This window comes from Rhodnius prolixus, unplaced genomic scaffold, assembly GCF_049639745.1.
Source record: "Rhodnius prolixus isolate KJV_2025 unplaced genomic scaffold, Rpr scaffold_4, whole genome shotgun sequence".
Taxonomy (NCBI): domain Eukaryota; kingdom Metazoa; phylum Arthropoda; class Insecta; order Hemiptera; family Reduviidae; genus Rhodnius; species Rhodnius prolixus.
Genome location: NW_027411614.1, coordinates 42,999,555 through 43,022,558, shown reverse-complemented (window position 1 = coordinate 43,022,558; position 23,004 = coordinate 42,999,555). Strand labels below are relative to the sequence as shown.

At 34.2% G+C, this 23,004-nt stretch overlaps 1 protein-coding gene across 8 annotated transcripts in view; it reads right to left on the bottom strand.

Moving 5' to 3' along the window:
• Positions 1–23,004, bottom strand: part of TfAP-2 (transcription factor AP-2) — a 141,060-nt gene that overhangs the window by 26,271 nt on the left and 91,785 nt on the right. The window contains exon 1 of one of the 8 annotated variants that reach the window (XM_074131272.1): positions 12,270–13,085. The exons of 5 other annotated variants lie outside the window; for them this stretch is intronic. In XM_074131272.1, the coding sequence (XP_073987373.1) occupies positions 12,270–12,575 (306 nt within the window). In that variant the 5' untranslated portion in view covers positions 12,576–13,085. Of the gene's footprint in view, positions 1–2,275; positions 2,324–12,269; positions 13,086–23,004 lie in introns of those variants that run through there. 2 more of the 8 variants (XM_074131273.1, XM_074131279.1) reach the window with 2 other exon arrangements.

Genomic DNA, 23,004 nt, shown 5'->3' with positions numbered 1-23,004 from the left:
CTATTGAAAAGCTAAACAACGTGGTAAGAAAATAAATAAATTAGGTTGTGGAAATGTTACATTGCATTTACGATATAAAATTAGAAAATTTCATAACGGAGTGAAAATTTTTCTGAATGGGAGTTTTGTAATGAATGACAACTAGATATAACAAATTAGGCATTTATTCTGTTAAAAAAAAGTTGAAATATTTTAATTTCCGAACAACAAATCCTAGTCGATTTAATTGATATCAAATTTCATTAATTAAACATTTTATGTTAATTAAAAATTTGTCATTCTGCTGCATTTTTATAGTAATATATAAAAAAAAACACATCGTTTTGTTCCTAAGTTAGAAATACATAAGGTTATTAGAGTATGATTTCTGTATGTAGCGCGTGTGTGAACGGAAACAATATTTTTTGTGCTAACACAAGTACGATTTTATCGATTTTAGAAAAAATCTTAATGGTTCAACCTTTCAAATTTCTTAAATATTTAATTCTTGCCAACTTTATGTAGTTAGCAAAAGTGTTCATAATCACATTAAAATGAAACTTGGAATACGCAGAACATAATAGCTGAGCTTCCTGCGGATTTTGGTTTTTTAACGAAAAAAATCCGTTGACATTTCCGATGACTTGATTCCGATTTCCGTTGAGAAATGAGCCCTACACTGCACAAATTGAATTACTCCATTGAACAAAAAGTGGAGAAATGCAATGAGATAATATACATTGTTTTTTAGAATTCTGTTTATAATATAAATAAACTAATAATAATAAACAACTAATAATACTGTCAACATTCAGGCGCCTGCTACTGAATTTGAGTTGAATTATTGCAAAGATTTACATCAGAGCAATGGAGTTAATCAAAATGGCTTCTGAAATAAATTATTTATTATTGAATGGCCAAAAAAGTTTTCCCGTTTAATGATGTTAATCTTTATTATTTGGGGAAATTTATTATAAATACAAGTATGACTGAACCAAAGTGTTTTGATACTTAAATTTAAGATATTCCAAAGAGGGAATTAATCGATTTGTGCAAAGAACGGCTCCATATGTACCGATTAGATCGGAAGGAAGTCAAAGAGTCCACTTTCCCCAAGAATTCTGTTAAATTTTTTTCCCCTCACAAACATTTGAAATTTATTTCCGGCTGAATCGGCAAATAATGACGATACAAAAAGCTTCAGCCTCTAACAATTTACGAAGTAACCACGCAAATCACACACATTCAGGCGAATAAGGAGAGAGGTTCAATGATTTTTTATCACGAACCAGTGCACCACAAAAAGATACACTGCCGGTGAACACCGGAAAAGTAGAAAATTTGGCAACACTTCCGGCATACCAGCACAGAGAGGGTGAGAGAGAGTGGAAGAACCACAAAATTCAGCTCAGCTCAGCGATTTAATTTGAGGCATAAGATCACGATCGATAAAAACTTATCAGTTATCTAGTATTTTCTTTTAAATGATTTATCATTTTTATTTTAACCCTTTAGACTGATTCCCTTGCTTCTCTGAGACAAAGTCAAACAACTAATTATAAATTATATTTTTACTTTCCTTGACAACAAGACTATGAATGATTTTGATCGATAAATTTTCGATTTTGACATTTTACCGGAAATAACCGATTAGGCTCCGTTAGCGTGAAAAATTAATTTTTGCTCATATTTGTCTGTCTAAGATTGAGGTCTGCACAACTAAAAAATAGAACATTTTGGATTTTAGTATTGCGGAACCTGACAATAGGCTTTTAGATTAAATCAGCCTTCCGGAAGACATATGTTATTCAATATCTTTACCACTTTTCTGAATTTTCTTTCATGAAAGTTTTCCTATATACTCGTACTTGGTAAGCTCATTGCATCCTTGTAGATCAATGAATTTCCTTTTGAATATTTTTGCAGGAAAAGCTGCCTTCTTAAGGCAGATTCTAGGGGTTGAATGTTAAGCTGTCCGTTTTGTATAGAGCCATCTATCGTAAGTGCACTTGTTGCGGGATTATAATACCTGTTCAGCATCCAATAGAAATGAAGGCCTAAGTTTGAAGATACTCGATTGAGAGGAAATGCCATTTGACTTTGATTAAATCTGACATCTTTCAGCCATTTTTGGAAAAATAATACGAGTGCATACGAGTAAAATTATGCTGGTGTCCGCACAAAATTTTTGCATTCATTTAAAAAAAACATCATCCCCTTAAAGAAATTAATTTTTTTTTATAAAATTATACAAAAAAGAAGATAAAAATAAAAGATTTACATGAATTAAACATACCTCCATACAATTTCCAAATTGGCACAGCGCCATTTTAAAAACCGCTCAAATTAGGTTGCAATTTTTATCAAAATAAAAATAAAAAAACACGTAACCGATTTATTTCGTTAGTAAACAATTGAAAATAAATATTAACCAATCGTTAAGCACTAATTTAATTAATTGAGGAAAACATGGCTGTTAGAAAAATTTGATTGGTTTAATTAAAAAAAAAAAAAAATGATCAATTTAAGGAGGGATAGTGAGAGAAAAAAGATGCTGTAGACAAACTGGCCCAACAATAACATAAACACATGTTACCCGCACTTAAATAAACACACTGCGGGCAAATGTACATAATTAATAATTAAAAAACACACTCACACACACGTGATAATTATTACGTGATAAAATTAAATATGATCTCTAAATTGTATACGTATACATTTATTATAATCAATTAAAATAAAAACCACTCCCGTGATAATCAACTTGGACGATGGAAACCAAAAAAAAATTTTAAAAAAATAAACTATAATAGGGTGCTCTCCTTAATATGTTAACATGTCCATGCCTGGAGCTTAACTGGAGGGTAACATTGTGTATAACTGGCACACACACAGCCGTAGTTAACTCAGTATATCTATAGACTAATACACTGACAGATAGTGGAGGGTTGTTTAGTTATGATGATGTCAAGAAGGCTGTGCCAGTCACAGTAGCGCCGTCTAGTGGGCTCGCAACTTAACTGGACACTTTTCGTAAATTATTAATATAATTATCATCATTATTATTATTATTGTAACTAATTGGTACCTCAATTATTAATTATTTAAAGAAGGTGGAGGTGCTCTGACTATGGAAAAGCAGTTTTTACTATAGTTGTGTAGTACTTTACTAAGTGTAGTCAGCACATAATTTGAAAAACGAATAATTAGGGAACCTCAATCTCAATTTGGTTATCGACATTTGCCCCTTGGTGGCTAGATAGCTAAAATCGCAAACCGGAAGTACCAATGAAGAGGAAAAGGTTGTTTCTCTTCTTCTTTTTTTAAACTTTTTTGAGATTTTCTCGAAAAGTGCTTAATGATTTCCTTTAACCACGCTTTCTCAACATTGCCCCCCCCCAAAAAAAAATCGATTAGGGCACACTGGTAAAGAGGAAAGGATATATCGACTTCTCTCTACAATCGTTTTAGTCTAGAGTTGCTTTAATTATCATTATCGCTTATATAATATTGACCAGATTAGGAGCTGCAAAAATGCTGTGCAGGAAAAGGCCATTTTACTGAAGGCTTTTCCAAATTACACAGTTTTTCTTGAAAACCACTGCTGCCGATTCTGTTCATTTTGCTGTAATAACCAATCTTATAGAAAAGGCTAAAGCTTATTTCTGGATATTCAGTTATTTATTTTTACCTGCCTCAGGGATGAAACGGGAACCGGCATACCTCTAATGTGCCACTGTAACTAGTACACCATTATCATCTGCGTAAAATCAGTGAGAAAATTCAATACGTTGCTAAAATCCCAGTTCTAAAGAAAATAGTTTAATGGGGATTGCGAATCACTTGTAACGATTCATTTTTAGTATTTCTGAACCACCTACTCAGATAATGACTATGCTCAAATAGATCTAATTAAGATTGAACCGATATAATCGATTAGAAAATTCATAGATCTGCGACGTTACGCTTCCTTTACAGGTACCTTTAATTTCAGTGCATTTAAATTGTAGAATAAGTAAAAAAATTTGAGTTCAAAGAAAACTCGAGAACTTAAACGGAAGTTGAGCAAGTGTACCATTTGTTGGAGAAAAAACAAAAAAAAATAAAAATAACATGCACATTGTAGAGTTCAAAAGGAGTCAGAGTTATGCTAAATGAAACACTTGCAAGTTGTGCAGGTGGTTCAAAACAAAACACTAGAAATTGCCTTGCCTTAAATCATTTTAAATTTATTTATTAAAAAGGGTCTAAAAAAATCTTAAGTATTTCATTAATTTCTCTGTAAGCCTACCTTCACTTAGGCTAAGAAATCAAGTCCTAAAGTACCGTAACTTTTTTTAGAAGCGTCTAAAAAACGTCCACTACCAAAGAATAGTCCTCGACAAGAAGTCAACACAATAATAATACTATTAACATTTTTCACACGTAAAAGTAGATTGGAACTGAAGATCTCCTGCTTACAAAGTCGTTCTCATAACCACTACCCTTTAAACCCTTTAAACTCATATTATTTCAAAGACTAATCAGAAATAGAAACTTAACAAAAATTAATTGGCAATTGGCTGTGGTAAAACAAAAATAACTATTTAAAGTAAAATAAAGTAATCCCCTATTTTTTCAGGCGGGGCTTAACGTCCAACTACCAAATTAGGTGTCGTGGACGGAGGCGACTAGCAAACATACTTTGCTGTAAATTTCTTTTATTAACCATTAAATAAAATCCAATACTGAACCCAGTACCACAATACATATTAGCTTCGCAGGTCACGCCTCTAACCGCTCGGCTACCGTGGCGCCTAAACAACTATTTGGTTTTAATAAGATTATTAGCTAAACTATAGAACTAACGTTTATTTTTTTGAGGGATTTTGGAGAGCCATTTAAAGTGCATTTTCAATATAATGTTCCACTATTTTTCCTCCAGTTCTAGCAGGATTTATGGCGTAAGATAAAAAACGAAAAAGCATCACAGGGCAATTATTATTGTGACTCCCAACTATCCTAATTCCCTCCTAGATTTACTAACGATGAACAGACCAAAACAGAATTACTTTCTGGCTGAGAAATTATACTCGTAGTTACACTATAAAACCATGTCTTTACAATAATTTAAAATTAATGTTAACGGTACTGGTATAGTGTTACAATTTTGGCTACGATTTCACTTTTAAATATCACCTATTTAAGGACATAGTCTTCATACAAATGCCTTCTAAATCTATATACTAGCTAGTACATAACATGGTGGTGACCACTTTCACTAGAGTTACGGTACTTTTTGACAGAACATCACTGGATTTTCCCAAAATTTTAATGATTTTCTTAATACATCAAGCTTGAATGCAGACTGCACTGAATTAATTTTGTTTTTTTTTCCGTGATATTACCAAATTAAAGATGACGGAGCAATTGCGTAGAGAAAAATAATGATGAAGAACTAGCAGAAAAGAGTCCAACAGTCTGCTTTTAAGATTTGGTAACCACCCGGAAATCTCTTAATCAGGTAACTCGCTAACAATTGGCGGACAGTGATATCTGTAATGAGAGAACTCTGATCAAAGGACGGCAGTGCTTAAAAAGAAGAAAAACAAACCTAATTTTGTTAGCTCTTCTGTTTGAAAACTCCAAGATTGCTATTATAATACCTTTCCACACTTTAAAATGGTAAAGCCCCTTACAATGACAAAACATTTCAGAGCGAAATCATTGATTTCCTGATCAAAAATCAAATAAGGGTCATAGGCCTATTTCTACAATCACATTCTCATCTCGTGTGTTGTGTATATTGGACCAAACAATAAGACTGTGCAGTAATATGTATTAGAGAGCCGAGACAAATTTTTGAACAAAAGATTTCTTTGTTAAAGGTTAAAAATAATACAGACTGGAGACTGGAGACAGTCCGATCTTCATGCAACTCCATCATCTACAGCCATTGATTAAAACTCGTAATCAGACTAACACTACTACAGAAGTAGTTGACCAATGACAGAAGTCTTCACTTCATTCAAATCCACGAACATAAGGAAGGGGGGTGCAGCCTCCAAACTACAAATAGCCAGTTTATTTTTAAAATTCCATGCTAAAAAAAAATTCATCTATCCAGATCGATTAAATTTTTTTGGAAATTGTGGTATTTCAAAATATTTAACTATAAAAGATAAAAATACAAATATGAAAAGTAGCTCAAATATGTGTATGCGACTTCTATCAATATATTGAAGTTTTCGTGAGTTGTATCTCATCTTTCATATGTTGTAGTCGTGTGAGTGTGCTCGTTAGATTTAAAATTTAATATTAAATAGGAAATTAAATCATTAAATAATCATGGTCAATTGAGCCGAAGATTTCCGACAAAAACCGATCGCATTCGGTTTGTTAGAGAGAAAATTGTGATTATAATATAGACGGCAGTAAAATTACTTTAATGATATCAATTGCAATAATTTTTCAATTAAATACATGCTTTTTCGAATGTTTTCTAAATGGCTGAAATTACGAGAGCGGAAGTATGAATGAAATGTTTGGACTTGCTGATTCATGTTACACACATAAGTGCAATCTTTTTCAATGAAATCTTTACGGAAGTTTTGAAAGTAATGATCGAGTATAAAGTTGTAAGGAAAATCCTTTACCGGAAGTCAGTTTTTTTAACACAATTTTCTGGAAAACGGCTCCTACATTTCTCTGTAAGATTTTATCGCATCTACGACAGACAAGTGTACCATCCTAACAACAGCACTTGTAATAGTACATCCCAAACTCTCGTATTTGATTATAGGAAGTAAAAGTAAAGTAATCGCCTATTTTTTCAGGCGGGGCTTTACGTCCAACTACCAATTAGATGTCGTGGACGGAGGCGACTAGCAAACATACTTTACTGTAAATTTCTTTAATTAACCATTAAATAAAATCCAATACAGAACCCAGTACCACAATACATATTAGCGTCGCAGGTCTCGCCTCTAACCCACTCGGCTACCGTGGCGCCTTTATAGGAAGTAAATGTCTTGTGAAATTATATTTGGGTTTGGCGAACCCACGCAGAAACTGTAGCTCAATTAATACATAGAAATGCATACAAAGTTATACTCTAACACAAGTTACGATTATTTGAAATACTGCAGGGTTGTTTTACTAGGGAAGACGCAAAACAGTATTTTACATGAAATCAGCAAAAGAAATAAAATCGTAGTTGGTTGAGGAGAGAGGGGCTGCTACCCCTCTTAACACCCCCACCAGTTTAACTCCTATCTGCCCTATATATATATATACAGCAACCAACGTCCTATATTTCAGAAGGCTTGTTGGTCTTCCGGTCGATGAACGTCATTTTTATTTTTTATTCTTTTTGTCACTCGTTCAAATTATGCCCCCACTCCCTCTCTCATTCTTAGTATTGGAATCGCCTAGAATTTTGAGTTGAAGTTTAAGAGTAAACTCACACGTTATGAGATTCCTTTTAAAAACTAGAAACAAGCGGTTTCTTGCGAATTTGTCACTAAGCGCGCGCCCTGTCTGCCAGTAGTCAGTGGAACTAAAAAAAAAAACAGAAAATACGACAAACGTAATATGATTCGGTTCAGTGTTACCTGAAATTTAGTTTAAAAATCGATCCATTGAAAGAGCCAAAGTATTAAATCGATTTAAATCCTGTTTACATTCAGTTGGAACATCACTTCCTCAGGAAATTTTCATTTTAGACCACTAGTTGCTGGGAAAAGGGGCACAGGTATTCTTTATTCTTTACTGTCGAGTCCGATTATCGATTTAATCACAGGTAAGCCAGGTTTTGAAGACCTCAGATTAAAAAAAAAAAATCTCATTCGAAAAAAGCCCTCTTAATAAATTTTAACTTTTTGCAGTGATTTAGTACAAATTAATCTAATTTATTAATATTCTACTGACACATTTATGTTCAAATGAGCATTTCACAAAAACTAAGATGAGAATGAATATATCAGAGTTAGTGTATCCCTACTAGAAACAAAAACTTGTTGCCTAATTCGCATGCGCACAACAAAATATACATAGTAATGAGTCACCCGAATCGAGTAATGATGTTTGCTACTTTCAAGAATTAAATATCACAATTTAAAGAAAATCGGAAGTGACATTTTCGGGAAAATCTGGAAATACTCAGGATTCATTAAGTGAAACTTTCGGTACGCCGATTTACTCCAAATTTGTAAATTTGCTTCCAAACTTAATTCTTACTTATACCTAATTATAAAGGTAAGAAGTTAGAAAAAAATAGAAGAAAATTGCTCGTTAATGTAAATCCGACCAACCCCCACTCTCACACAAATTCAAAATTAAACATCTGCGCGATAATAGTACCTTCTCTTACTAGTGAAGTAACAGCAAGTAAAAATTAATTGTTTGAAAGAGATTTGCTAACCAAAACCTTTATTGGAATAAGCAACAGTATTCTGTATGTATCACTTCATTTTATGAAGGCGCCACGTAGCCGAGCGGTTAGAGGATGGCAAAGCCAAGATGTATTGCGGTACTAGTCTAGCCCTTGGATTGAATTTAATGGTTAATATGAGAAATTTACAATAAAGTATGTTTGTTAGGCGGTTATAGGCTAGACCCGCAAAGCTAAGATGTATTGCGGTACTAGTCTAGCCCTTGGATTGAATTTAATGGTTAATATGAGAAATTTACAGTAAAGCATGTTAGTCGGTTATAGATTAGACCCGCAAAGCCAAGATGTATTGCGGTACTAGTCTAGCCCTTGGATTGAATTTAATGGTTAATATGAGAAATTTACAATAAAGTATGTTTGTTAGGCGGTTATAGGCTAGACCCGCAAAGCTAAGATGTATTGCGGTACTAGTCTAGCCCTTGGATTTTATTTAATGGTTAATATGAGAACTTTTACAGTAAAGTATGTTTGTTAGGCGGTTATAGGCTAGGCCCGCAAAGCTAAGATGTATTGCGGTACTAGTCTAGCCCTTGGATTTTATTTAATGGTTAATATGAGTTTACAATAAAGTATGTTTGCTAGTCGCCTCCATCCACGACACCTAAATTGGTAGTTGGACGTTAAGCCCCGCCTGAAAAAATAGGCAATTACTTTACCTTTTTTTACTTTCTTTTATGAGATAATTTATTTTTTTATTCTCATTTCTACAACATACTTTAATATTAGATTCATTTAGAGGAAGTCCTTAATGTACAAAAAAATAAGGAGAAGCATTGGCGAGAATGTTTTCAGCGTGTATAATATAAAAGTAAACTAGGTTATACAGGATGGTTAGTATACCATGACAGTTAAGCAGTATAAGTTGTAGAATGCCGTGGGCCAAGCCCCTATAGGTAACCTCCCGGCAATGCCATATAAGGTTATGTCACCTTTTTTTGTTTTAGTTTAGTTTTTTAATCACCATAGAGATGTAGTTGTGCTGGTTGTGGGGCAGTTAGTGCGTGCCAACTGGCCGAGAGCAGCCCACTTGCGATGCTGCTGCTGCTGCTCTCTGTAGCACCAGGTAGCGCTACTCACCAAGACTACCCAGCTTCCTCACTTGTGATTCATAATCACGATCATTCCTTCACTAACACACCGTACCAACCTACCAATCAATTCAATTCTCCACCTAGCATTTACTAAATAATTACGTAATCATAAAAAAATAGACGAAGAAGAGAACAATTTGTATGACATCATTAAGATTTAATATTTTTTGAATCGAAATATTTCCACTGAAGAATTTTATTTACGCACAAAACCAAGCTTCGACTTTTTTTGCCCGGAAGTTGATCAATTTTAATTACTTTTATTTGAAACATGCAGTGTTTGAAAAGTGGTTATAATATTGCTCTAATTACTGGCTAAACGGCCCACTTTTAGACCGTTTGAAACACTGTTGCTCTTTCCGAACCAATTCGAAAAATGGTTTGATCGGTTCATACTATCCGAAGGCATTATTTTTGGAGGGAGCGGGGAATTCTGCAAAAGAAATAGACCATCAAGGAGCTCTGTATTGCAAGTAATGCCTATCTGTGCAGGAGGCAAAACAACAGTAAATCGTCTACATTGTGCCATTCTCCAACATGTAACCAAAACATCATCTTAATGCAAATGTGCCATAATTGGATAACCACATCCTGGGAACCTTCTTTTCCGACTAGATTACCTCTTTGCTTTCTGTCCTAACGCACTCCGCGGAAGTACCTATTAAGAGAGTTCTCCAGGATTTCCCTAACGATTTGTTTGCATCAAATCCAGGATTTTTTTTTTTTATTCTAGATTCTCATTTTGGAAACGACAAATTCTCATCTATGGTTCGTCATTCTGATCTGTAGGCAAGAATTTATTCATCAACCAATAAAATCTAAACTTCCTTTTTTTTTTAGTGGTACACTATTTTCTCCTAACCAATCACTCACTTAAATATACATATTTATGGAATTTATAAATTCCGTTCCAGATTAAATAAAGATTAAGTTAAGGGGAGAAACAAGAACTAGAGAAAAATAGGAGCGGCCATTCCTAAAGAAATCAGGACAACAGATTAAATAGTTCAGTTATAGATATTGTAAAAATTTATAATACAATGCTGTGAAAAAGGTCGACTAGTTTTATAAAACGGAAGGAGCAGTAATAGTTGGTAGCTCTCATTGTTGATCTGTCAGTATTTACAAAATATTTGAAAGAATGTGGAATATTTACAGAATATTGGCTTATTTTATAGCTCAACTAAAAAAAAAAATTAAAATCTAATTCATACGAATAAAGTATTTAAATTAAAATTTGCTGAATAAGAATGAGATTAATGTTTATCTGATAAAATAAAGAATATGGGGGTCATTAAGTCTGTATTGAGTGAAGATGCACAAGATTTGGGTTAATCACAGGACTTCCAAGCTGAGTCCAACTGCCTGCCTGATCACTCGCTGGTGATAAAAGTTTTCTATAACGAAAGAACATTGTTTGGAGGCAAGCCTGTACAGGAAGGGAAAAAAACGCTCTATCGAAGATAAACACTTCCGTTCAAGCTACTTTGTTAAAACGCATTTTAGTCTCAAAAAATTTACACAGACAGCACGATTCAGTTACCACAGAGAGAGAGAGAAGCCTAAGTCGAATTTTGTAGGGGAAAAATATGAAAATAGAAAAATCTAAGAACCTTTAGGTAAATTCTTACTTCCTGTCATAGCAATTTCTTAAATCCGGAAGTTTTTAGAAGCAACAATGTTAAGATTCATTATTGTTAATTTAATGATGAAGCTATTTAAAACTGCACAATACTTTAAAATGCACTTTAAAAGAAAACAGAAGGAAGCTTTCTGTCTGTTATTGTAGGCAGGAGCTTGCCTTACTACCAGCGAAATATCTTTCACTTCTTGTGAGAGATCTACAAAATGCAAGCGACAAAGTGATAAAGGAAAATGATGGTTTAGTAGAATGTTTTTACTGCGATCTTGGTATCCCAGCCTAATAGCCCTTTCCCATTCAATCCGATCGGTCCTGCAAGCGTCTTTCGGTCCAGCACAGACGCAGACCTCGTGAAAAAAAACCCTAACAATAAAAATAGGTCTACCGATAGCCCCATTGCCCCAAATAGGTTGCGGTGGCATCACTATCCAGCCAACCCCTTGGAAAAGCTTTCAGTTTTCAGCTTTTATACAAAAATACACACACGAAATTGTCTTTAAATCTGTAGCTGGGGATGTTGCGTCTGATTATACAAATGAAGCCTAATTGTTGTTTAAGTTATAACAAATAAATGTTTGTCATAACAAACTCACAATAGGAACTTCAAATTTTAAGATTATTTGCCCAACAGAATTTCAGAACAAAAAAATAAAGTTTTGTTAGTAATTTTGCGACTAAGTTGTAGTACCCTAGCACGTCGATTTATTGCGTAGTAACTGTGGTAACTAAATCGGTTATCGTGAAGAGTCTAGCCAATGGCAGATAATCAAATGTGAAATTCTGCTGTCAGAATCGCGATCTTCTTATTAAAAGTAATTCAATTTGGAGGGGGCATTCCTAGGGATATTGCTTGATATTTTGGCACAATGAGGAGGGATAGAGTAGGTTATGATTGTCATTCAGAGTAAATGGCAGTTGTATTGCTAGCGAGGTAAATTTAGTAAGGATTAAAAATGTTTTAAATTTCGCTCCGAAAAACTGTGAAAGGAGATGGTCTTATAAGTGTTGGCCAGATTGTACAGAAGATGGGTCAGACTAAAGACAAGATGGGCAAGTGGTGGGAGTTAATATGGGAATGAGGAGCGCTCTACTGGCCGGCTAAAACTGAATGATCTTTGTTTACCTCATCATTATCGGATGTACTCTCTTCTACAACGATCAGCTGCACGGCCGTTGCAGTGGAAGTGTCTGCGTCTGCGGCTAATTGGCCATCAACAGCAGCACACGGCGTGGATGTTCGCTCTGGTCGGGAAGACGGTGAAGATGGTGACGCACAACAATCAGATCTTAATGGTGATGATGTGCATGACTTAATGTTACTATTGTCGTCTATGCTAATAGTGACAATGGCCGTTGGTGGAGTGGTAGCCGCAGGGTTCGTAATATTATCGTCCGCCGAAGACGAAGACGACGACGAAGTAGTTGACATGTTATCAGCGGTGGCGAACGTAAAGCCTGAGGGCAAACATGTGGCCGCCTGGAGCGGGGGCCCGCAGCTTGGCCACCTCCCCAGTCACCGAAGAGTAACCGGGGCAGCATACCTATAGCAGGAGAGGTGGTCAGGAGTCTGGCCGGATACTCAGTGCGAGAGAAAGAGAGCGAACAAGGTTTGAAGGCGCACACGCGGTCACATACACATCAGCACACACACATGTACACTCACAGACAAAACACGCGGAGGAGAGAACAGTTTGTGTCGGAGATTTGTGATGTGGCGGTAGTAGGGATAGAAACCGGTTTCCAAGTCCGCTGGCCCACAGAACAACATCACACACCAGGACGACGCTTCCACTGTGTTGGGGCCGCCTACAGAGACAATACATACTCGTGGTCTAACTACCACAATCACTCATAACTGATCATCACCATTACATATAAGATTCAAGAATATTATTTTAGCTTGGCCCAGACACTGACTACATTCACCATTCTCTGCCATCATCACCATGACACTAACAAACATACAAAAATCTACCTAAAAGTGAATGTAATGTCCCTGAAGTTGTGCACTGCGATATAATTATATCCACACACTCAGTGCTTGTAACCGTACATTCGCTCAACACCGTCTACGTATCAGGAGGTTAGGCTCTTAGCCAATAGTAAACACTAGTCCAAGGTTCTCCGAAATTCACTCACGATAGTCCTTTATTTGCCCCCTTTGCATTCATTTGATTTAATAATCGCCAAAAAGATCCTGCGTGAACACCCACCAGACTTTCTTTCATCACAATTTGTGCAATTAAATTTTCTTGAAAGATAGAATTCTATTAATAAATATTATATTTTGCAGAAAAAGCCAAGACGTGGTACGCAAGGTCTTTGGAAGTCTATAAAACAGAGGATTGCAGAAGCTGATATGACCACGGTAAAATTATAGAGATGCTTAAAATCCTAAAAAAAAGTACTTATTAAATCCGATTCCTTCCAATATAAGCTCTTATCTAGAGTGTCATAAACACATGGGGCCCCCTTCCGATGAGAAAAGTTTTAATACTGAAGAACGATCTTCCCTGCCCTATATCAACGACACCTAACTTGGTAGTTGGACGTTAAACTCTGAAAAAATAGGCGATTACTTTATTTAAACGATAAATTCAGATTTGATTTGAACATCGAAAAATTAAACGATGACAAGAGTCTGGATGTTAAAAAGTAGAGTTAAATATCCAAATATTTGGTGAGTTACTGCGTATTTCGATACATTTATTTATTTATTTTAAAAAATAGGACGAAGGGAGTTGTTTCATCTTTAAGTTTCACTTAGCACCAATGCTAAGTAAAATAGATCTAGATCCAAGTAAAAACGTGCTACACAATGGACGGTCAAAAAAATTAATAGATAAATAAAAAATTCAACAAGCAGGAATAATGCAGCCCATCACTGGGCTCTATGATTGTTGTTGTTTCTAATGTTAAGCTGGGATAGCTGCACATATTTCGCCAAGACCCATGAAGATATTACTGGTCCTCTCCCATTTAACAATAGTAACTTTCTTGATTTTCGGGAGGTACTCTTGGTACATTAGCAACACATTAGGCGATAGAAGAATATTCTTCAACCTATTTCTCGTTACCAATAAAATAGTAACAATAATGACTTTCTCTTTAATGTTGGCCAGAAGAGGAAGTGTGACGCTATCGAATTGATGACGCAACAAGGTGGCCGGAAGAAGGGTCCAGGTTGTCTAGGAAAGAAAGTTAATACAACAAATCTCGATCAGCCACATCAACCTCCCGTTTTGGTCAAACCTTATTGATTCTGTTTCAACCAACTCTTCAGGTACCGCAAGTAACCAGTTCCGGATAAAATTTAAAAGCTCACAAACTGCGAAAGGGTTTCTGAAAATAAAGACTTTATTTTCCAAGATAGCAGATGAATAACATTTCGGTGAACAGCCGCAGGTAATAGAACATGAAGGCCAACTTATTGGTGATTCATGTTAACCCCCTTTATGTACATCATTGAGAGATAAGAGGAATCCTCCTTCCTACAAGTGCCACATAGATAAGAACAGAATCGGCTTGTTGTATAGTTGGAACACTTTATAGCCAACTACTTCCTTAATGTCATCGGCCCTTTATTGAATGTTGTTTGGGTCTTCCAAGTCTTTTTTATGCAACTTCCTCTATATAAAGAGCAATCTTCTTAATAGGTTAAAATGTCATTGGAGCATTCAGCTGGATTGCCCACAGCTAACGCAGGTAATTTAAAAAAGAAAGGTAACATCCTTGGATTTACAAAACAAACTCCTTCTGGATGATTTCCTGTGGATCTATCACTAGACGCAAGAAACAAAACAGGCTAACAAAGCAATGGGATAAACCTGGGTGCTCATCGCCCCCCAAACTATATCAATTTGATCTGATTAGGAAAGATCAAGATATTATACATTAAAGGGGTTATTAATATTTAAACATTAACTAAAAGCGGATAAAGGAATTTGCTTGACTTTTTCGAAGAGATTCATCCAAAAAAACACGCCCGGATGAATTAAAACCATTGTTTACATTAAAATACTACTCATATTCACTATAAAGACTGGTGATAAAGCAATTCAAAATAGGAAATGCAAAGCTCCTAAACATCATCACCTTATATCTTCTTTATTAGTACTGCTAGAGAGCTGGAACTACGCGCAATTGTAAAGGTAAACGAGTACTGTAATTATATATATTTACGCAGAGATAACACTAATAGGACTGGTGATACAGCAATTCGAAATATGATGGGAATTCAAAACTCTTTAACATCATTCTCCTTTTATTTACAGCAAGAAGGCTCCCCTCTATCCGCATTGATTGAGTAACCAAGTCGGTTCAAAAGAGATAACATTTAAGTAGTATTCGTTTATTTTTATAAAGGGCAAGTCAATCCAAGGTTGGTTCAATGTCACATAATGTGTATGATGAATGCATAGGTGTGCAACAATTACTCACGAATCAACTAAGCAATGTAGCCTTAAATGGTATCTTTCTAGTTCAGGATCGTCCGACAAAACAAGGTTCCACCAAAAGGAAATAGCAAAGGTGAAAAATAAGTACCTCAAATTATTTACTTCATCAACATGGAGACAAAAATAGACATATGTAATGCAGTAAAAAATAAATTAAGATGGAACTATATAAGTCTAGTGAGTCGTCAACATGGTTAAATATGAGCGTAAGATAGTCTTATGATTAGTCAACACGGTTAAGTATTAGTACAAGATAGTCCTATATAAGTCTAGTGAGTCTTCAACAAGGTTAAATGTTAATGTATAATCTAAATTTAAGTTTACAGAAATTGCCGCTAGAGTTCTCCACCGGATGGAGTATAAAGTTAGCTTACTTTCTGTTTAATGGCGGCGTACTTGTCTATTTCTCTTGTATCTATTTCACGATTAAACAATACAAATTCTCAACTTTTATGATGGTGTTAAAGATAATTGGGTAAAACATTAGGTATTATTCCAAAAGAAATTTTATTTATCCTATTTTTAAAGGGAAATTTTTTTTCTTGCTTAAATCGAAAGTTTATCAAATACCTATGGAAGAAATGTTGAGAAAATAATTTTAAATCACTTATTTAATTGAAATTATTGAGTTCAAAGAAGTGGCCAATCACAAGGCAGTACGGTTGCTGACTGTGGGCGGGTCATGCCCACCTCTAGTGTAACCACGCCCCGTCCAATGAAAACCAGTTATGGCTGATCAAAACGTATTAACAATGGTGGTTCCATACCTTTCACTTATTTTCCTAAATCTTTTATTATTTTCTCATATTTTATTATCTTTTTTTTGTGATTTTAGAAGTAATATTAATCTTACGTAGATTTTGAGAAAAAATGCCAACAAATTATTCGAAAAAAAAAATCATTCTTAAATTTTCTTAAGTTACTTTAGTTTTCGAATAGTTTTCGCCAATATTCGACAGTTTCACTTTACTTTCTCATGAAAAGACTCTCGTATGAACACTCACATGACTTTTTCTTACCTTAATTTACGAATATAATTGAATTTTCTTGTTACCTGCAATTGCATTTAAAAAAAAAATCAATTTAAATAATACTGTTGATAGAATGTAACGCATTCCCTCTGAACCAAACTATTAATTGAGAAACAATTACTATACAAGTCAAACTGACATTTAAGCTTAAGTAAGCCATGTAAGATCAGCTCCAAATGAATCCGTTTGGCAAATTCACAGTAAATTACAGGAAAAGCCTTTCTTTAAAATTGCACTACCGGTTTATTGATTTGCTTTCTTCTTGGAAGTTTGGTAGCAATTTAATAATCAAAATACTTGGAGGTAGTAAAACCTTAAAATATCTAAAATGGAAGTTTAGAAAACCTTATATAACCTATCCTAAATAAATAAAGTTGCTTGGATAAAAACGATTGTTATAAATGTAATATTCCTACATGTATGTATTGTATAAACAAAGTTTTAGAAAAAATAAATCGATTTTCGAGATAATCGCTTGCTTTACAGTAAACTTATTCCATAATGTGATCGGCTGATCGGTTCAAATTTTAAACATCAGTTAACTTTTAAATGGTTATAATATTTTACATATATTATGGCGGTACATTTGACTATAATGGCACTTAGAGAGAATTCTCTCTCACTCCTTTGGAAAATGTTTCATCTAAATGTTATATATCTACTCATTAGTGGGCTAATGTCCAGCGAAAGTGAAAGAGTTGTTTTTGGGAATAATCCCATAAAACGGAAAAATCGATGCAGTAAAGAGGCCTTTCCCAAGGTAAATTTTAACCCAAATTATGTCTGATATTTGAATCTAAACTTAATTTTAAATTAAATTAAATTAAAAACTATTCATTCAATTTCTATTCATCTAAATAACTTGAGACTCTTCAAATAACTAGTGGCTAGTGTGCCAAAAAAATCTACTGCCTTATAAAAAATACCTTAGAATTGCTACAATTTTTTAAAAAAAATCTATCAAACAGTTTACTAAAAAAAAAATAGATATTTCATTTAATTGAGGATGGTTAGCGGTATTGGTTCGTTAAACTATATTGCCTTTAAAAGCTTAACATTATTTAAATAAATAATAATAAAAGAAATGAAAGTGATACAAAGAATTGCTTCTATAAATTAAGTTAAAAGGAATAGAGTGCAGCACTGACTAACATTCCATTATTCAGTTACAGCTGCCATCTATCGGAATTATTTCTAACCAACGCTACACTCCACAAGTTGGGTCAAAGACCGTTTGCAGTAACATCCAGCTGCATCATCCTTAAAATTATATTCACTCCTCTCATTCACTGTCACACCCTCTCTTTAAATATATTTAAATATTTCCTAGCAAATAAGTAAGAAATAAAAAAATTAATCCTAGAAGGGACTTCATTATTAATAGTTACAAATAAAACAGGTGGAAACCAAATGTAGTATCAATGTGTTATTTACTACCTATGTTACAGTAACAACGATAATTATTAAAAAAAAAATTAGGTCTTAGAAAATACAAATAGAATTACACTCAAAATAAAATAAATACTTGTTCAGGTGATAACGATAACAGAGTTTATATTTTTTAAAACAAAAATAAATACTTGTAGGAAAACTGGACAGAAAAGTAATGAGATTTTTAATAAGACGAAGTTGTATGGATAGACTCACTAGATATTTTATATTGTTATTAATATAAGTTAAAGTTAAAATATATATGTATGTTTATCTATATGTATGTTTATCTATATATAGTATATACATAATTTATAGAAGCAAAATTGTTATTGTATGTATTAACCAATGTAAATATTAAAGTTGTGGAGAGTATATAGGTACTGCAGCCTGAAACCTCCTTCTCTATATCTATTTTAAATTGTAAATAAACTTTTTCAAATTCAAATTATTTTAAGTGTAAAATACTGAAATAAATTTTGCAATTAAGACTTCGTTGTTTATTCCTTTATTTCAGTGGCTATAAGGGGAGAAATATTTTTTTACTTTTAACATATGGGGTATTTGGTTGCTTGACAGTTGATATTTTTACATTAAGCAACCTTGGGTGTCAAAAATTGCCCTTAAAATAAGGGCATTACGCATGAAATCATTGTCTTCCAAGGGAATAAATTGAGTAATTATAAGCAAAGGAAGGTAAAGTGGAAAAAAAATGCAAGTCAGTGGTAAGGAGATGCATCGTTCTAATTCCCTGAAAATCAGGCAAGGAAACGGAAGTATCACTATTCGACCTAGTTTCCTATCATAGTTCATCGGTTCGCCCAGCTCTATCAACCATACTACTTCCTAGTAACAGGTGGTTTCCGAATTCTTTTTTTGTTATCATTATCTCTGCCTTTCTGGGTTTCATTGTCAGTGCCATTCTACCATCGCTGACTGCTTTTTATTTGGCAAACAATTAGATTTAACTTCAAAACATTTGCACTAAAATATAATAATTGACTTCAAATATTATATAGAATTAAGGATTATAAAAGTCGCTAAAATAAAATGTATTCAGTTAAGTTGCTCTGCCAAACAACTGATTTTCAGCAAATACAGGAAGATGAAGTTTGAAAGTCTATCCATAAAGGGAGGTCTCGATTAGAGCAGGAAGTTAATTAACAGAAGATCGTCAGATTTGGAAGAGGAAGAGGGTACGAAAATCACGTCAATCGGAGATACTGAATCCATTTTCCAGGTTTTATTATTTTTTTTTTAAGGAAAATTATTGGGAAAATTATTTTTCAAAAAAAATACTGTGAAAAATTCAAGTCTATAAATTCTATTTAGTTGGGGTGGCGCACTCTTTTTTGGTCGCAACATGTCGCAAACGGTTGTCTTATGAGTGTATTCGCAGGTGTGAATTTAATCGCATATGGCACTGCTTACTTCCTTAAATTAAAATTTTTTTTTGCATTTATTTATGCTACAATCAGCGCGTTGGCGCTATAAGTAACAGTGATAACCGAGTAACATTGAACAACAGAAGTATACGAGTGGAGAAGTTACCCAGTGGTAACACTCCCAAATATTAGATAGTTAGCCACTCTCTTCACTGGAGAGGAGATCACGAGACCACTGTCTTTTAAGGCGTCTTGTTGGGTTGTCAGGAAGAGTTCTAGAAGAAAGATTTTGAGCTAGAGGATTTATATGAGATTGCAGGCTGAAGTGGAGTTTTCTGTATCGTGTTTTAGCAACTTGTGTGACAAAAGGAATGTTAAGGTCAGTGTGTGTAGTCAGTTGGAGACATAAAATGGAGAGTGTACAATAGTTCGAAGTATTTTAGATTGTAGAGATTGAATCCTTTGGAGACTGGAACGTTTGGTTGAACCCCACAGCCCTATTCCATACGCCCAGATGGGTTTCAAAATAGAAGTATAAATTAGTCTTGTGTTGTCCAGAGAGAGTTTTGAATTTAAAAAAAAAGAACAGAATTTTGGTGCCACTTGTATCTAAACGTATTTCTTCCGTAACTTCTTGTATTATATTTTCATTATTCATTTGTCTATTGCTCTGCAGCTCTATTGCTGCCGCTGTTCATGGTCCATGGCGCTTGCAGTGCAAGATAGCAAGGTCAAGCAGAGAATATAAAAGCAGTACAATGTGCATAAAATACGACAGACCCTAGATGACTCCGAATGGAAGGAGTAATATAGCAGCGGCAAGATCGATATAATTATTGCCGCTAGGAAGGGGTTGAGAGCCGCTAAAAATCTATTGACAGGCATAGCTGTGGCAATAGTACTTGTAAAACTGGCCTCCAGACTGCAACACTTGTCCCTCCTGAATGATGTACATCGGTCCGGTTATAATTATTATTAAGGAGTCCTGCCAGTGTCTTGTCTTACCGCTCACAGCTCCTCTAGTTAGATGGTACAGACTTAACTAAAGAACTTAAAATCGCAAGAAGCTTCACACTCCTTTCAGCTACCATTGTCATGAGCGATGCAAAGATATTGCTTGAAATCCGCCAACAAAAAGGGGAACCTAACTTGACCGCAATGGTTTTCAGTTTTTTAAAAATACTAATTTCAAAGTGATTCTAATTATTACTTTTACCGAGTCATATACCAACAGCAGACTGAATCGTTTCCTACCGCTACGAGGTACAATGCGCCACTTCTCAGTACAAATGCTTTGAAGTTAAATCTAATTGATTGCTTAAAAAAAGCAAACATATCGATTGATATAAGGCCTGTTACAGCTGGCCGTCAGTAAGACCAACGCAACACTTGAGAGCATTAATCTCTCATGTCGGAGAAATTTGCCAGCAACTTAGACAACAATAATCACCCTATCATACAATGCAATCCTCACAATCAACACTGCACGCGGCATGACTGTATGATATCTATTGCAAATCAAACAGCTGACGTGCAAGATATGAAACCAAAACTTCTTTTTTGAAATCACATATGATCTCATTCAATGACATGTTCTCAATAAAAAATTGTCCATTTTACATAAAAGGACTTATTTTGAGTTATATAGTTATTAAAATCTTTGGTACCAGATTATAATGGTAATCAAATTATCTCTAAAAATATCAACCTTGAGACACTGAAAAAAACAGGTAAAAAAGGATAACTTTAATCAAACATATGGTTAATATTAAAATAACCATCTGCTCTATTGAAGATATAAGATCAAATGTTTAATTTTATACTCATGGTGGTTACAAAAAGGTACATTTTTATTGGCTCATCTTTTAATAAAAGGTGGAAGGAAATAGCGAACTTGCAGAATATTGATTTTGAATTTTAAGCAGAAATATCCCTGAGCACGACGAAAAAGGGAATTTTTTAAATTGATAAGTTTTTTTAGTGTCAGCCTGTAAGAATCGAAAATAAACCAAAAATTACCAGTAAGTTCAAATAACACATTTTGCTCAGATGCTACCACGAAACGCGAAAACAGGTTTTGATCAAAATCGATCAACCAAAAGAAAAAGTACTACTTTACTGAACTCAGTATTTTGTGATTTTTATTGATTTAATACCATTATTGTGTTAGTTTTTTAGAAACTTTATGGTTTTATAAACTGTATAATTTTAGGAAGAATTATCAGCTGGCCAGTTATTTTGTCTGCGACCGGTCAGCAACTAAGTCGAGTTCTATGTGCTTTGATTTTACTCATCGTAGCATGATTTCTTTTATCCTCACTTCTTGACCGATTTTCTGATTTTAAGAAGAAGAAGAAAATAAATTTATTATTCTGGGACCATTGTCCCCTTAGAATAAATACATGTACAGTTGGAGGCCCTATTAGTTTGGCCTAACTTTTATATATTTATAAATAAAAATAAATATTTACAAAAACAAAAATTAATGAAATAAATGAATACAATTATAATTTTGGAGAAAGCTGGTTGGAAAGGAGATCATTGAACAGAAGGGATTTAAAGATGGAAAGGGTAGGGAGCATGACGGACAGATGAAGGTAAGGAGTTCCAGAGAGAGGTAGCGCCTATAAGGAAGGATTTGTCGAAGGATGAAGTAATAAGACGGAATATAGAGATCGGAGGAACGAGATCTAGTATTACGGGAATAGATCGAGGATTTAAACTTGAAGTGTTGGAAAATATAAGATTTTACATCCAATATCAGAGATTAATCATCACTTTTGAATGGACAATCTGATTTCTACTTACAAAGCTAAGCAAACACAATCTACACTCGATGCATTTTTTTACTGTTCATGTAAATTGTAATTATTGTTTCAAAATCTGGAAGTCCCGAACAGATAGATGATACGATGATGATTCAATAAAGTAACTGAAATCTATTTCTTAAAAATGTTCAAATTATTTTCGCTTTAAGTAGAAACCTAAATTCAATTATTGGTGGAATAACTGATAGATTATTTTACATTTCCAAAATGAAATTCATCTTATTTTACAACATGGGAATCCTAGCTCTCGCTAAAATAAACACATGCAATATCTCCGGAAATAGCGGCATCTTAGAATCTGATTGCTCTTCTTTGAAGTTACAAAAACGAAGTTGAAGTTACAGTCGATATTTTAGAGATGGGAATAATCATGTTTTTTTTTTGTTTTTTTTTTTTTTTTTAAATAGGTATTAATAATTCAAAAAATATAAGTACGGGGGTCGTTTGAAAAGTCCGTGCAAAAATAAAAACTACTTAATTTTTTGGGGTAAACCTTTTTTATTTTTCAACATAGTCTCCTTTTAGGCTTATACACTTCGTCCAACGCTGCTCTAGTTTGTTCATCCCTTCCGAATAATAGGATTTGCCCAAGTCTGAAAAATAGCCATTCGTTTCTGCAATCACCTCCTCGTTTGAATAAAATCTTTTTCCCGCCAGCCATTTCTTCATATTGGGGAACAAATAGTAGTCCGAGGGAGCCAAGTCTGGGGAATAGGGGGGGATGTG